The sequence below is a fragment of the Rhinopithecus roxellana genome, chromosome 4 (assembly GCF_007565055.1).
Source record: "Rhinopithecus roxellana isolate Shanxi Qingling chromosome 4, ASM756505v1, whole genome shotgun sequence".
Lineage (NCBI taxonomy): Eukaryota > Metazoa > Chordata > Mammalia > Primates > Cercopithecidae > Rhinopithecus > Rhinopithecus roxellana.
The window spans coordinates 155,704,819-155,722,820 of NC_044552.1; the positions used below are offsets into that span (position 1 = coordinate 155,704,819).

At 40.1% G+C, this 18,002-nt stretch overlaps 1 protein-coding gene across 3 annotated transcripts in view; it reads left to right on the forward strand.

The window, feature by feature from the left end:
- Positions 1-18,002, forward strand: part of PRKN (parkin RBR E3 ubiquitin protein ligase) — a 1,396,422-nt gene that overhangs the window by 266,303 nt on the left and 1,112,117 nt on the right. For 2 of the 3 annotated variants that reach the window (XM_010373152.2, XM_030929283.1), the window contains exon 2: positions 15,133-15,296. The exons of the other annotated variant lie outside the window; for it this stretch is intronic. In XM_010373152.2, coding sequence (XP_010371454.1) covers positions 15,133-15,296 — 164 coding nt within the window. The remainder of the gene's footprint in view (positions 1-15,132; positions 15,297-18,002) is intronic. 3 annotated transcript variants of the gene reach the window in all.

An 18,002-nucleotide genomic window follows, 5' to 3' on the forward strand; every position in this document is an offset into this window, starting at 1 on the left:
TTATGCATCATCCTGAAGTATATCTTTGCAACAAAAATATGTAAAATAATTAAAGTTTATGAAGTATTTTTAAATTCCCTTGTACCATAAGCCTTAGTATTAATTTTGAATGAATTGTGATATATCATGCTATTTTTAGTACACAAATCACTTAAAAATATAAATATTTATTTGGGTGAATGATTTCTTGGTATTTTTGACAAATAATTACTAAACATAAAAACACTAGAAATAAACCCCTTAATTAGATGAATGGGCTTATTTTTATACATGGTAACCTGTCTGTAGATGAATATTACTTACTGCTGGAATGAAATAGATTCAGCATCATTTTGTTCTTCCTTTTCATTGTTATTGGTGTAAGCCCATGTTCTAACTAATAAGTTTATGGGAAAAGAAGAAATTTTATTACAGCAACTTCATTCTTTTAATGTCTTCAAACTTTTAACAAAAATTTGTTAGTAATATTTGTTATAATTACTCCAGTGATCTATCAATTTATAACCCAATTGAGTCTGTCTTTAATTTTGTTGAAAATACAGAATTTGAAGCTTATTACTTGGAAAAAAATCATGTACAGACATTCACCTATTAAATTTCTAGGAAATTTATCAAATATATTTTATTGTTTTTTTAACTCACTATTAATTTTTCTTGCCGTTTTATCATTTAGATGCATTTTGTTAAATCTGATAAATTTTGAAACATTGGGAAAAATTGAAATACTCTTCAGTTTAATACACTTTTGCCAGTACAATATTTATAATAAAATTATTTAACATTTTTTAAATCAAAGCCTTGGAGTTGCATATTCCATTTGTGGAGAGTGACCGCCTTTTGACATGGTGTAAAACCAATCTTCTCTATCAAATTAGACAGCCATTAAGAGTTAATTTTTCAGAAAAAAATGGGCCCACATAGCCATCTTACATCTGTCAAGCACCACATAACAACATTTCAGTCAATGATGGACCACATATATGATGGTGGTCCCTTAAGATTATAGTACCATAATTATCCTGTACCTTTGCTATGCTCAGAGACAGAAACACTACTGTATTAAAATTGCCTACAGTATTCAGTGCAGTAGCATGCTGTACACATTTGTAGCCTTGGGGCAATAGGCTATATTATATAGCCTAGGTGTGTAATAGGCTATATAATCTAGGTTTACATAAATACACACCATGATGTTTGCACAGTGATGAAATTGCCTAAGGATGCATTTCTCAAAATGTATTTCTATCGTATACTGAAGCATAACTATACTATAGAGGTAGGTGGATGGATGGGTGAATGGCTGGCTACGTGGACGTGTGGATGAATGGGCAGATGGACAGATGGATAAGAGGTAAGAGATGGAACTTTGCCAGCAGTTTGTCTTCTGAGTGATATAAGGTGCCGTCATCTTCAGTATTAGAAACAACAATCTTAGCTCTGATCTTCTGAGACCTTCCCTGAGGAGGAATTACTTCTTTGGCAATACCAAGGGGCAGAAGTGCTAGGAGAGTTAAATGAACATCACCGTCTCTCTTGTCCCTCTTTACTATGTATCTGTATTCATAACAACCTAACCCAACACACGTGCTGATAATACAGTCCGAAATGGCTAAAAAATACATCGTTCCTAATGCCAACCTTTACCTTACTCTGAAAGAAATACAGCTGTACTGTGAGTTAATGGGGCTTTGGTTAAAAGAGGCTCCCTGTTCCCAGTAGTTCAAGGTGTTCTCCTTTACCACCCTGCGTTACTGCACCAGAGCCACCATGGGGGAGATTGAGTGTATTCCTTTCTTTTGTGAAGTGGGAGAATGTTGATTTTGAAGGGAAGCTGGGACAAAATGATCTATCATGAAACGTCAGCCATAAATGTGTTTTCAGACGTATCTGTTTGAAGGAACGGTGTGTGAGGAATAGGAGAACTTTCCCTTGGCAAGTCCCATATACCCTCAGGGTAACATACAGTCCAGTGTGGAAGCCACTGACACAGAGGAGGGAGTTCAGGACCCAAGATTCTTTTTCCTGCGCCTATCCTTGTGAATTTTGGGCAAGCCACTTTTATTCTTTGTGCATCTGTTTCTTTATTTTAAAAATAGGAATAGTAAATGGTTTCCCAATTATCTTTCAGTGCTGTTGTAAAGATTAACTGAGATAATGTCTGTAAAAGCACTTTGAAAATTGAGAACTCTATTTAAACAGAAGATATCATTATCAGTATACTAACGTCACTTTAGCCAATTACAGTTTACTATAAAATGTAGTGGAATAGAACTCCATCGGGAACACTTTTCTTATTTAAAGAAAATAAATGGCACGTTTTTAAAACTAAACATTAATATGGCACAATTGACGTGATAATTACAATAATTTTTACACCATATGTTGGACCTGAAGTAAGAGCCAATAGTTGTTGAAACTTAAAATGTACCTAGGCATGCTTCTAAATACCTTTCCTATATTGATTTATTAAATTCTCACAACAACTTTAGGAGTTAGATACTATTATTATTATTATTATTTTTGCTAAGGTACACTGAGAAGGTATACCTTATAAGACACAAACCCTCTCTAGTTATCATCCAGTCTTTCTTCTCCTTTCTTTCTCATCTCCTTCCCCAAAGAGTTTTGCCCTTATTATTATGTCCACTTTCTCTCATCTTTTTTGTTTTCGTTTTTTTTTTTTTTTTTTTTTTTTTTTTTTTTTTTTTTTTTTTTTTTTTTTGGAGACAGTCTCACTCTTGTTGCCCAGGCTGGAGTGCAATGGCACGATCTCGGTCACTACAGCCTCCACCTCCTGGGTTCATGTGATTCTCCTGTCTCAGCCTCCTGAGTAGCTGAGATTACAGGCATGTGCCACCACGCCCAGCTAATTTTGATATTTTTAGTTAGAGATGGAGTTTCACCATGTGGGCCAGACTGGTCTCGAACTCCTGACCTCAGGTGATCTGCCCACCTCAGCCTCCCAAACTTCTGGGATTACAGGTGTAAGCCACCGCGCCTGGCCAGATACTATTATTATTGCCTGTTCAGTTGGCAATAAATTGAGGGATAGAAACTGTGTGACATGCTTACACAGTTGGTTAGGATGGGACAGAGCTAGTCTGTGAACCCACACGAAGGGTTCTAAAGTCCATGGTCTTCGCCACAGTATACACATCTTATTATACAGATTTTCAGTTGCATTTTTCCTACCTCTCATTCTCCGTCTCCCTTAATGTAATTTCTACTAAATAATTTTCAAAGTGGAAGAATTAATTAAAGAATAAAAAAAAAGAGTGTGTTGGGGAGAGAGAGAGGGAAAAAAGGAGAGCAGAGGGAATTCTACTGCAGATACACCCTTGTCAAAGAACCAAAGCTGTTGCCTTGAGGCTATGGGCGATGTCTTCAGCAGTTGCTATTTTCTAAGACCGGGGTCTCTTACTCCCTGAGGAGGGTAGGAAGCCCTCATTCTGTTTCCAGCCGGGGAACCTGGAAGTAGTGGGAGACCTTGACATTCCCAGTCTGGTCCAATGCAGTACCGGGCACCTCTCCCACCTCAAGGAGGGAAGGAGTGGGAAGACTTGGGCTGTGATTCTTGAGTCTTGTAATCCACCTTTTCAAGTGGTGGCAGCATAGTCTTAAGTTTCTCTCTTTTTGTTTTTCAAACTAGTTTTGCCTTTGAATCTATTTTATGTGATATTAATAATTTTGTCACCTCTGCCTTCTTACGATTACATTTTGCTTGGCATATTTCTTTTTACTCATTTATTTTGAAACCATTTGTGTCTTTATATGTAAAATGCAGCCATGTAGACACAGTATAGCTGGACCCACTTCCTTTTGTCCACGTACTCCCTGCCTTTTAATTGGAGTGTTTACTTTATTAGAATTTCATGTAATTATTGATGTGGTGAGTTCTGGTCACCAGTTTATTGTATTTTTCTATCTACCTCTCTATTTTTCTTCCGTTCTTCATTATCTCCTGCCCTTTTGGGGGATTATTTCAATATTTTTTGGAATTCCATTATGACTTTTGTTTGCTTTTTGGGTCAATATTTTTATTCATTTTGATTTTTACTATAAGAAATATAATGTCTGTCCTGAACTTCTTAGTCCCTTCATTGTTAATATTGCTCCACTTCATAAAATAAATAAAAGACTCATATTTACCCCCCACCTATTATGCTATAATTGGCATACATGTTATACCTATATGTTCTAAACTCCACATGGAATATAATTTTTGCTTTACCCAGTCATCTGCATTAAATAAATTATGTTGAATAAAGCAAAAAATTCCTACCTAATTATCTTCTGTATTTAGCATTTATGATACTTTTACTGTTTCTTGTGGATTTGAATCTCTGTCTTGTACCATTTCACTTCAGTCTGAAGAGTTTATTTGATATTTCTTGTAGTATGAGTCTGCTTGTGATAAATTATCTTAATTTTATTTCATCTTAAAGTATCTTTATTTTGTCCTCATTTTAAAAAGATATTTTCACTGGATATACATTTCTGCACTGACAAGCGTTTTTTGCTTTGTGTTTTCTTCCTGAACTGTAATGTTGTGCCGTCACTTCTGGCCTCCGTTGTTTCTGACCAGAAGTTAACCATTAATTACGTCATTTTAACCCTGTATATGACTGACAAAGTTTTCTTGTTGTTTTCAAAGCTTGTTCCTTATCTTTGGCTTTCCATAGTTTGACTCTGCTATGATTTGCCTTGACACAAGCACGTTCATGTTTATCCTGCTTGACGTTTGTTGAACATCTTGAATATGTAAAGTTATTTATTTCATCACATATTAAAATTTGAGGGCATTTTTTAAAATAATTTTTCTGCCCGATTCTTTTAATTTTTCTTTGTGACTCCAATGACATATGTATTAGATCATTTGATATTATCTAATATGTCCCTAACGTCTATTCATTTAAAAGCAATTATTTATTCTTCACTAATGTTTCCTCTTAAATCTCCATTTGGGTATTAAATTTATTTAACAGATTTTTATTCCAGACAATTGTAGTTTTAGTTTCCATTCGATTCCCTCTCTCTCTCTCTCTTTTTCTAAATACAGATAGGGTCTCACTATATTGCTCAGGTTGATCTCAAACTCCTGGGCTCAAGTGATCTGCCCGCGTCGGCCTCCCAAAAAATTGCTAGGCGTGAGCCACCACGCCCAGCTTGATTTCTTTTTTTTTAAAATAATTTCTATTTCTCTGATTATCTGTCGTATCTTTCCACTCATTGCAAAATTTTTTTTTTTTCTTCATAAGGACAGTAATACTACTAGCTGCTTTAAAATTTTGTCTCCTAGTTTCAAAATTAGAGTCATTTCAGGGTTTTGTCTCACTTGAATTTCTTTTCTCCTGAGAATGGTATACTTTCATCATTCTTTGAAATGTTAGATACTTTTAAAATTATATCCCAGACATTATATAAATGTAATTACTGGAGACACTGAATTCTGTAATTTTTTCTCCAGTGACTCTTGGTTCTTTGTTTGTTTTGGAAGACATTTATTTTGGTTGATCTTGAAAAGAAAATCTGTTCTTTGGGTAGCAAGTCTGATCTCCATCCAGATCTTTTTTTTTTTTTTTTTAAATATTTATTTTAGAACAGTTTTCGTTTTACAGAAAAAGATGCAAAAATAGTACAGGCAGTTCCCATGTACCTCACACCCAGTTTCCCTATTTTTGACATCTTACATTGTTATACTACGTTTGTTATCATTAATGAATGAATGCTGATACATTCTTATTAACTAAAATTCAAACTGTATTTGTATATTCTTAGTTTTACCGAATGTCTCTTTTCTTTTCCAGGATTCTATCCAGGCTACCGCATTGCGTTTACTCATCTCCTTAGACTCTTAGACTCTAACAGTTTCTAAAGACTTTTCTTGTTTTGGATGACCTTGAAAGTTTTGAGGAGTGCTGGCCAGGTGTTTTTACAATGCCCCTCAACTGCGTTTTGTCCAGGGTTTTCCTGAAGATTAGATGGGTTATGTGTTTTTGAGAGAAAGCCCACAGAGATAAATTGCCCGTCTCATCACATAGTGTCAAGGGTAAACATGATCAAGATGACTTACCACTGTTGATGTTGACCTTGATCACCTGGCTGAGGTAGCGCCTTTCAGGTTTCTTCACTGTGAGGTTGTTTTTATTCCCCTGTCCATGCTGTATTCTTTGGGAGGAAGACACTGTGTGCAGATTCCACAGTTTACATTCACAGGGGCGTTACAATCAGGGGCGTTACAACCACAGGGGCGTTTACATTCACAGGGGCGTTACAGTCACATGGGGGTTTACATTCACAGGGGCGTTTACATTCACAGGGAGCAGTTACATAATCACAGAGGCTGCGTTTACATCACAAGGCATTACAATCACGATCGTACATCACAGGGGGCATTTACATCCAGGCGTTTACTTCACAGGGCTTACATTCACAGGGGCGTTACTTCACAGGGCATTACATTCACAGAGGCGTTACATTCACAGGGCATTTACGTACATTACAGGGGCTTAAACACAGGGGCGTTTACATTCACAAGGGCGTTACAATCACAGAGTCGTTACATTCACAGGGGCATTTACATTCACAGAGGCGTTTACATTCACGGGCATTACATTCACAGGGGCGTTACAATCACAGGGGCGTTACAACACAGGGGCGTTTACATTCACAAGGGCCTTACAATCACAGAGTCGTTACATTCACAGGGGGCATTTACATTCACAGAGGCGTTTACATTCACAGGGGCATTTACATTCACAGGGGCGTTACATTCACAGGGGCGTTACAATCACAGGGGCATTACAACACAGGGGCGTTTACATTCAGAAGGGCGTTACAATCACAGAGTCGTTACATTCACAGGGGCATTTACATTCACAGAGGCGTTTACATTCACAGGGGCGTTACATTCACAGGGGCGTTACAATCACAGGGGCGTTACAACACAGGGGCGTTTACATTCACAAGGGCGTTACAATCACAGAGTCGTTACATTCACGGGGCATTTACATTCACAGAGGCGTTTACATTCACAGGGGCATTTACATTCACAGGGGCGTTACATTCACAGGGGGCATTTACATTCACAGAGGCGTTTACATTCACAGGGGCATTTACATTCACAGGGGCGTTACATTCACAGGGGCGTTACAATCACAGGGGCGTTACAACACAGGGGCGTTTACATTCACAAGGGCGTTACAATCACAGAGTCATTACATTCACAGGGGCATTTACATTCACAGAGGCGTTTACATTCACGGGCATTACATTCACAGGGGCGTTACAATCACAGGGGCGTTACAACACAGGGGCGTTTACATTCACAAGGGCCTTACAATCACAGAGTCCTTACATTCACAGGGGGCATTTACATTCACAGAGGCTTTTACATTCACAGGGGCATTTACATTCACAGGGGCGTTACATTCACAGGGGCGTTACAATCACAGGGGCATAACAACACAGGGGCGTTTACATTCAGAAGGGCGTTACAATCACAGAGTCGTTACATTCACAGGGGCATTTACATTCACAGAGGCGTTTACATTCACAGGGGCATTACATTCACAAGGGCGTTACAATCACAGAGTCGTTACATTCACAGGGGGCATTTACATTCACAGAGGCGTTTACATTCACAGAGGCGTTTACATTCACAGTGGCGTTTACATTCACAGGGGTGTTCACATTCACAGGGGCATTTACTTCACAGGGGAGTTACAGTCACAGGGGCATTATACTCCACCTCCTTGAGTACATCCTTCCTTTAGCTGAGCAACCTTGAGTCTGATATGCACCTTCATCATTCAGGGATTAGCCAGAGACGTGGGTAGACAGGAATTTGAGTTTCTCTTTCTGAGTCATTTTCTTCTGGTCTCCTCAGAGGCAGGTGTCCCATCTTGGTATTTTGCTTCTTCAGCCAGGAAAACTGTGGCTTTGCCACCAAAGTGCCTGCTGCCCCACATGCCATATCCACAGACTGCACCTGGCTTCAAGCCTAAAGTTGTGAGAACGGGCACTCCCTTTACGTAACTGTACTCCTCCTGATGTGGACCCCCTAACTAGAAATCTTCATTTTTTTTGTTCACTCTTCTATGGCTTTTCAAGAATCTGCTTTCTTTAGTAAAGTCCCAATTTTATAGTAGTTTTTTGCAGGAGGGTTGATCTGATAGCATTTTAATAATTCATTACAAAAGGCAAAAATCCTGGCCTCTATGTGTAAGTGGGGAGGTGAAATGAGGCTTCCTATCACAAAGAACTTCAAAGACAGGAATCAAGAATTACGAATAAAGCTATTAGAGGATGGTATCATACAGCATATACTCAAGTGCTAAATGAGTATGCAGGTAATAGTTATAAAAATAAAAATATTAAAATATAAAACAAATAAAAATAACAATTAAAAATTTTAAAAACTAGCTATAAAAATGCTTGTAGTTAGTAATAACGCAGATCCTTATAACCCAATGAAGATGAAATTGCACATGCAAGGCCACTTAACATTGCGCTATGAGTCCAAAGATGCAGTTCTAGAGATTTGTATTCCACCACTAATTATTGGGTAGGGAAATAGATTACTGTAGATGAGATTAGGTTAGAAATGAAGGACTATCATTAACAAAATTTATTGATGGATCAAAGAGGGTAGGAATAAGGCAAAGCACTAAGACAGCTATAGGAGGAGAATGTTCATTTTATTTATCTACTGGACATCCATGTAGGTATCAAATGCTAGTAGATGCAATTATCTGAAGTTCCAATGAGGGCCAGGCGTGGTGGCTCATGCCTGTAATCCCAGCATTTTGGGAGACTGAGGTGAGTTGATCACCGGAGGTCAGGAGTTCGAGACCAGCCTGGCCAACACGAGGAATCCTCTTCTCTACTAAAAATACAAAATTTGCTGGGTGTGGTGGTGGGCGCCTGTAATCCCAGCTACTCTGGAGTCTGAGGCAGGAGAATTGCTTGAACCTGCGAGGCGGAGGTTGCAGTGAGCTGAGATCACACCACTGCACTCCAGAGTGGGAGACAGAGTAAGACTCCAGAAAGAAAGAGGGAAAGAGAGAAGGGAAGGGAAGGGAAGAAAAGGGAAGGGAAGAAGGAGGCAGGGAGGGAGGGAGGGAGGAGGAAGGGAAACGAGGAAGGAAGGAAGCAGGGAGGGAGGAAAGGAAGGAAGGAAGAAAGGAAGAAAGAAGAAAGAGAAAGAGAATAAAGGCCCAGGGAGATGGCAAGTCTGGAAATAAGGGTTTGGGAGTTGATGACGTATCCATTGCATTACAGCCACGGGATTAGAGGAGGTCATCTAGGAGACTACACAGATTCAGACTGCTGGGATACTCCAAAATCTGCAGGGACAATAAAGGGAGAGAATCCAGAAGGGGAAGCTACAAAAGTATGTCCTTTTTGAAGGTAAAACCAGAAGGGTTCACTCCCCGGTGCCAAAAGAAGAAAGGGTGATGAGAACAGAAGCCAGCTATATTCAATGTCCCTGAAAGGTCAACCTGATAAGAACAGAAATGTGATGACAGCATTAGAAGTGTAGAGCTCATTGCTTTACCAAGAGCAGTCTTCAAGTATTGGCTCACAGAAGAGTATAAAATAAAGAAATGGAGACCAATTCTCAATAAAAATTTCTATGCACAAAAACAGAGTAGTAACTGCAGGAAGGCGTGAGGACAGGTTGGTTGGTTTGTTGAAGTCAGGGAATACTAGAGTTAGTGATAGTTCTCAGGTGAAGAAGAAAGTTCACAGGCAAGTGACGTTTGGAAACATGTGGAGTTACTTTTGGATTGCTGGGATTACCAGGGCGTGCTCCTGACACTTACTGGGTTGCAGGTGGGGCTGAACATCCCACGGAGCTTAGGACACCCTCTCATGAGGAAGAATTGCCTGTCTTCAATGCATTGAGTCCATTTATATGCTCATGTTAATGGTCTATCTTGGGCTGTGATTTTCCTTGGGTCTCTCAGCAAAAATGTCTAAGGCATCACATGAGGTTATTTGCTATCTAAAAGGACTTCACCAAACCTCTGACAGTTCTAGATATGACTTTGATTAGTCCACCTTACGTCAGCTGTATTCTGCAGAATCAATCACTGGAACCAAGGGAATGCCAGGCACAGATTGGCTTGCATCATCCCTGAACCAATCATTTGACCAATGACGAGGAAGATGGGGCTGTGCTCATGAATCACATGGCTGTTCTCTGTGCAGGAGGTGGAATGGCTGCTTGAGGAGCAGCCAGAATCATTTAAGAATCATTCATTATTGATATTGACTACTATGTTTATAACTCAAAAGTTTATACCCTGGTCAGACTTGGTAAATAAAATCGTCTTGAAAGAAATATAAGGACCCATGCACCAATGACCTCTTCCCCTCTTCCCTCTCAGTCGCTGCCTTACTCTCTGGGACTTCTGAACCCTGGATGGGGTATCATAAAAAAGGAATCTGGATATGTCTCATTATGTTTTTTCTTTTTCTTTTTTTTTTTTTTTTTTTTTTTTTTTTTTTTTTTTTTTTTTTTTTTTTTTTGAGACGGAGTCTCGCTGTGTCGCCCAGGCTGGAGTGCAGTGGCCGGATCTCAGCTCACTGCAAGCTCCGCCTCCCGGTTTCACGCCATTCTCCTGCCTCAGCCTCCCGAGTAGCTGGGACTACAGGCGCCCGCCAGGTCGCCCGGCTAGTTTTTTGTATTTTTAGTAGAGACGGGGTTTCACCATGTTAGCCAGGATGGTCTTGATCTCCTGACCTCGCGATCCGCCCGTCTCGGCCTCCCAAAGTGCTGGGATTACAGGCTTGAGCCACCGCGCCCGGCCCATTATGTTTTTTCTTACCAGTGCATTATGATGTTGATTGATAATACACATGATTGATAATGTTTACTGATACATTGTTTGTTTCTGATGCTATGTCATCAAAACAATTATTAAAACAATGCATGTCCAAGCTTTTAATATATAATTAAACCTTAGAAAGTGGAGATGAGCCATATTCTCTATCATATCTGTTGGTCTCTGGAAGTTTTCTGTCCACCAAGAGGAACAGAATCCAGAAAAATTGGCTACTTTACTTAGTATTTGCCCACATCCTATCTAATCTCCCTTAGTTACCATACAAAAGACACTGCTTTAATTAGCTCTACCTCCTCTAGGTGCCTAGAGTAGGGAACTATTTTGGAGCACACACTTGCCCAGCACTGGGAGGATAGGCCCTGTACTAGTCTCTTTCTGATATTTTCTAATACATCCATAATCCCAATAAATCTTGTGTAACAGACATTGGTGTTGCATCCCTTATGCCCATTTATTAGATCAGGAATCTAAGCGTCGAGGTGGCCAGGTGACTTGTCATAAAATTAGCAAGCGTTACAACCAGCATTCAGATTTCTCTTTATGTAGCTCTAAAGACATTCTGCTTTCTGTGACTTTAAAGAGATAGTAGATGAGGAGGACTGGGTACTTCCCTCCACTCCTGTTTTGGAAATCATGGCTGGAGTTCAGGGGCTGGTACAGATGGGACATGACATGTTTCTCACATGTGTCAGAAAAAGGTTTCACATAATGGCACTTGATTATGGACTCAGTGAGTTTCTTAAGATGTTTTTTCTTATTCATGCAAATGTTTTAGTTGGTCAAATATTATGTATTTGGTTTATCTTTCCATTTTACATTTATATTGTATATTTGATTTACTCTTAAAAAATATTCATATCTGTAGTATTTATGATTTATCTAAATTGAGCTGAAGCTTTAAATCTGTAACTTTTCTATTATAGAAAAAACTTGTATATACTTAGGATTTCAGTAGTTGTACAGAGGTATCTTGACTATGTTTTGCAGTTTCCCTTTACAAAACAATTCTTGTCCTTGCAGCAGGAGTTCCATGATTTGAACCCCTGGAGCAAAATCATAAACTTAGGATCTCCTGGAATTTTTATCTGTTTATGTAGCAGCTTTGGCACAAACTCCAGCCACTTCTTCCCACGTTCCTTCCAATGGTGTTTGACTTTGAATCTATTCTCACTAGTAGAAAATGAAATGTAGAACTGGGATCATATCTTTTGTCCCCCTAGCCCCTAACTTGTCATGTGTCTTATCTGATGTTGGTTGTTTTATGGTCTCTGATCTGAGGATACTGTGAAGATACCTCAGTACTTCCAGTACATTTTGGTTTCTTCCACTCTGTTTTCAAAGGTGTTGAATGAAATTGACTTAAAAGTGTATCAAAAGCACCTTTTCCTCTGTAATTAGTATTTTTCATGAATTTTCTTTATTTGGAGCACTTTGTCACTAGTCGTCCTTCCTTTTGCTAAACATTTTCCATGCTGGTCAGAGATGTCAGGCTTTTGTTCTTGTGGTGCCATCTGGGACACCTGCCCTCACTTGAGCGTCATTTCTGTTTTGGGGCTCATGTTGTTCATGGTTATTGTTCATGGTCCTTTGCTCTTAGCTCTTCACTGGAGCTTTTATTTATTTGTACTGCTCACCCATATAGGGAATATCTGATTTATCTCATAAAGGCTTTTTGTTGTTATCTGTTTAATCATGAGGGATAGAAATGTGGACTTTTTTTTTGTTGTTGTTGAGACAGAGTATTGCTCTGTCGCCCAGGCTGGAGTGCAGTGGCACAATCTCGGCTCACTGCAAGCTCTGCCTCCCAGGTTCACACCATTCTCCTGCCTCAGCCTCCTGAGTAGCTGGGACTACAGGCATGTGCCACCATGCCTGAATAATTTTTTTGTATTTTTAGGAGAGACGAGGTTTCACCGTGTTATCCAGAATGGTCTCGATCTCCTGACTTTGTGATCCACCCACCTTGGCCTCCCAAAAGGCTGGGATTACAGGCGTGAGCCACCGCGCCCGGCAGAAATGTGGACTTTTTTAAGACAAGATCTCTGTCACCCAGGGTGACAGAGTGAGGTGGCACAACCACAGCTTACTGAAACCTCTAATTCCTGGGCTTACACAACCATCCCACCTCAGCCTCCGGAGTAGCTGGGACTGCAGGTGCCCGCCGCCGCACCCTGCTGATTGTTTAAAAAATTTTTTGTAGAGATGGGGGTCTCACTTTGTTACCTAGGCTGGTCTTGAACTTCTGGGCTCAAGTGATCCTTGCCCCTTGGTCTCCCAAAGTGTTAGGATTACAGGCTTGAACCACTGCCCGGTCTAGACTTTTCTTCTGAGATGATTTCTGGAAGCCTATTTTAGTAGAAATGGAATGAACTTTAGAGTTAGATTGAAATAAATTTGAAACCCGGCTCTATTAGAAAGTAATTAATGTCCTTAGAAAAGTGGGTACCATTCCCTGGGCGTTCGTTTATTCTATAAAATAAGGATAATAATAGGGACCTGACCAGATCACTGGGAAGCTTAGAAAAACCATGTGAGAGCACAATGTCTGGCACATAGTAAGTGCCTGATAATTATTGGCGTAGTAATAATATTATAATTATGATGAAGTGGGTCATCTCACATTGTAATTGAGAAATAATTAGCTATAGTACTACATTTAAAAGAAACACAGCAGTAAATAAACAATAGTACTTGCCCTTGAGGAGTTTATTATCTTTTAAAGAAGGCAAAATGTATATCAAAAACAGCTAAATGTCCATTATTTTTAAAAGTTACAAGATGATCGTTTTAAATACTATAAATATCATTTAATGAGTCAAATAATGTGGTCGATGGTTTATTTATGTTTTCAAGATAAAGGAACTGAGACCTAAAGAAGGAGGTTAATAGATTGACCCCTAGCATCCTAGGCCAGTTAAAGGAGTCTGTGGGAATTTTTGCATCAGTCTTCCTAACGCTGCAGGATATATAGATTGACCCCTAGCATCCTAAGCTAGTTAAAGGAGTCTGTGGGAATTTTTGCATGGGTCTTCCTAACGCTGCAGGATGTACTTTCAACCCTTATGCCATCCTGCTTCCACAAGGAATGTGTTGGATATTACAAGATGTACATAGTAAATGCCACTGGTGCCCTGAATAGGGAAGATCAGGCTTTTGCAGGAGCTGAGAGCCAGAGGCTTCTTGGAGGAGATCACATTTGAAGTGGGCCATGGGGGTAGGCAGGATTTCAGTAGGAAGAGGAGAAGGAGGGAGGTCATGAATAAAAGCAAGAAGTTGTGTGCAGCAGTTTTCTGTGCATGGAGACTAATGAAGAAAATGCTGGAATATAGGTTTGTGCTAGATGAAAGGGATCTTGGAGTCTTTCCTCACCAACCAACAGTGTGAGACTTAAAGGATTTGAGTGGTGTGACATAGCTCTGTAGTAATCAGGTTCATTTTGCAGAACTATGTAGGGCCTTTTGGAGGTGAATGGACTGGATCAAAACTCCAGTTGGGGGCTATTATGAGGCTCTAGAAAAGATGTGATGAGAGTGTGACTTTGAGCAGTGAGAGAAAGAATGGAAAGGAAAGGGCAGATGAGAGATGCTGAAGAGGTGGGACAGCAGGTGCGGTGAGAAGACAGCATGCAAACAGACTAGAGGATGCAGCCTGGGTCTCACGGGGAACAGTGGCTTCAATAAGACAAATGGTGTCACTAGCATCCCCACCCCCTCCCTTCCAAAGTAAAGGGCAAATAATTGTCTTCATAGACCCAGTGGAGCATTTTGGCCAGGACCATCCAAGTCTAGGACTCTGAGCCATAGCCCCTAGTGGGTCTTCGCTCTGGTCTATAGAGCAGCTTGGATTTTTTCCATTGCTATACCTTGAGTGCTAATACATTGCCTCGTATTTTTATTAAGAGCTTCACTGTGGAGGGAGTGTGAGTGTGTACAGGCTGTCAGAGCTGAGTCTCTTCAATAAACTCATGGGACTCTTTCAATTCCAATCAGGCAAGTGTCCTGCTCAAGCCTCTCTATTTCTCAGGATGGATGTCAAAGGGAAAATGCAATTTTAGTTTGCAGGTCACTGACGAATATATGAAAGGGAAATCTCATGGGCAACTCTGTTTTTCACAAATATTGCTCTATAGCATTAAGTTTTTTGTTGTTTAAGTGAAAGAAAATATATGCCATTCACTTCAAGGCCGCAAGGGGTAAGTCAGTTGAGAAATGTTGCTATGGCCATTTAAGGGCTTCAAGTGATGCTCACTTCCTTTCTCCCTTCCAATTTCCTTGGTCAGTGTTTGTCAGGTTCAACTCCAGCCATGGTTTCCCAGTGGAGGTCGATTCTGACACCAGCATCTTCCAGCTCAAGGAGGTGGTTGCTAAGCGACAGGGGGTTCCGACTGACCAGTTGCGTGTGATTTTCGCAGGGAAGGAGCTGAGGAATGACTGGACTGTGCAGGTGAGTCTCCCTTGGTGGCCATTCCTGGGATGCTGCCAGCTCCATTGCTCATGCCGCCTGCGCTGCCAATCTGACATTCATTCCTGAGATCTAATAGAATAAATAGTGCCTGGGGATTCCTTGAACTTTACTCCACACTGCTTCATTCATTCTGACCTTCTTAATTATGCATTAACACAGCAAGCAGGAAAGATTGGAAGAACAACTGTGTGTGTGAGAGAGAGAAAGAAAGAACACACGAGCTAGGCTTAGTGAATAAATGTTTACTGACTACAGGAGCAGCAAGGCACAATTTCTGTGTCTGTTCAATTTCTGCCTTACTTATTCCATTTGAATCTTAATGAAGAAGGATTCGAATAAATTGTTCCCAGTCAGGCTGCTCAGTCCCTGCACTGTGAGGAATTCGTAACCCAATTGTGACCCCTGGAGGATAGTGAGGGCTGCTGCTATGCTACGCTAGAGGAGGTGTGGGCTCCAGGCCTCATTGGCAACTAGCTTTGGACACTGCTTGGCCAGGACCAGAACTGCACAGTTCCGCAGCTGGTGGGGAAGGAAGCCTGGAGCACAACAGAAGTATACCTTTGCATTGAATTTCTCCAAGGTCCAGTAAAATTGTCCCTGGAAATAGGCTCCTGCAACATAATAAGAGTGAATGATGCTCTCTTCTCTCCTGGCCCCAGCAGAGCTTCTGGCAGCCCACTGCTCCTAGCCCCATGAAAGCCCTACACACTTGTCATTCGGATTGGTGATCTTTGTAGGAATTAGGGGGAACTGGTGAAGTGATTGATAATACCACCATCACCTAGAACTAGAGACCAGTCCTTTGTTGGGGAAACTCGCAAATACAGCTCACCATTTGTTGACATTATTCTTTGTGAATGCAAGAAAGACAAACACTTTCTGGGAATGCTCCCTGTGACTATTACGGACCCTGCAGATATGTGTTCCCCTTTTCTTAACCAGCATCAATTAATGGCACTCAGGTTTACAGCTGTATGGGGGCCACTGCTCTGCACAGGGGTACTCCTGGGTCAGGGTACACGAAGTCCATCCTTGTATCTGCATCCTTTCCCAGTCTCTTCCGGGTGATGGTATTTATGGCTTTGTAAAATGCTCTCAGAGTTTGGGTATACAAAGAAGCTATAGAAATGCAAATTGTTCCTGTCATTCTGCATTTTGCATCTCCTGCTGATGGTGTTGAGGCGCACACTCATTGTGCACAAACTGCTGGGCTCTGCTTTCAGGCAATTTGGTTTTATAAGGGAAGTGCATGTGCTAAAAAGTGTTTTGATTTTTTTTTTTTTCTATTTCAGTCAGCTAAAAAGCTTTTCACTGTATCTGCCAACTTCTAAATCCAAGGATGTTTCCTTCACAAATAAATAATTTTAAAACAGCTCCTTGAATCAAAACATTTTATATTGCCAGAACCTTCAGGTTCTAAACTGCCATTTGTGCTGATTTGTATAACAATTAGTGATTTCATATGTAGTTAGACTAATTGCTTCAGAGGATTGACTTTGCAAACATATGCATAAGACATGTGTTGATTTATGAGTCTTTATTTTGACAAACACTTTTTAAGCCCTTCCAATGTCCTAGGCTTCTCAGGGGATCCAAAAGAGAGACATAACTCAGCCCCTGTTTTCATGGAGACTGCTCTTTATTTATGAGCCCTAAAACCAAGAGAAATATTAGATTGAACCATATGGGATTGCCATTTTTATCGGTTCAACAATTTCATGTGGTTCAACCTAATAGCTATAATATATGAATATGAAACATAACTGCCGTATTGCACCTGAAAATATTATGAAGTTTTAAAGGTGGAGAAAACACATCTGGTTGGAAGTCATCAGGAAGAACTTCATGGATGAATTGAATTGAGGTAGGATTCTGTAGATGGAGGAATGGAGGAATGAGCATAGAGAATGCTTGCTGAAAAGGGTGGGTTCTTGTTCTTCTAGAACCTGAAGGAGATATTGAAGATTGGACAAAAAATATGGGCTATATTTCACATAACCTTGACTAACTTGGCATTGAAGTTTCATTGGTGGGGAACTAGAGAAAAATGGGTTGCCATAGAAGGAAATGGGAAGTCTGAAGACCCAGTTTGGTTGGGGGAAGGGTGCTGCGTTGTTCCAACACGATGGGAGTTGATGCCAGCTGAGTACATGTGTTTGGAGATGTCTAACTGGGTGTTGAGAACTTATGTCTGAGGACACTGAAAAAGAAAAGTTGATAATTATGGAACTTATATTAAATCACAGTTAAATGATTTAGGTGCCGAGAAGTTGGCAAACTTTGTTCATAGAAGAGTTTCACTGTAAAGACTAGGAAGTTACACATGTAATTGCAAATTGATGTCTGTGTTTTCTTTAAGTGTACAACTGGCAGAATGTTAGCATCCTTTGATATTCTTGTATAATCTTAGAACATATGTTTGCAACTATTTAGTCAATACCTTTTAGTTACTCATTATCATTACAGGTGCTATATTTCACAGTATAAGCACAAAATATATAGTAATAAGTGGCTGCTGAGAAAAAGAAGATGGACCTTGCATATGAGCTACTTAATGCTTCCACTAATGAACAGTAAATATACACCGTGGTGTCCTGAAGCGGAGATGACTGGGGTGGTATCTGTGCCTGCTGGGTGTTTTCCTCCTGTTTTCATTTTCATTATTATAGGTGATATGAACATATA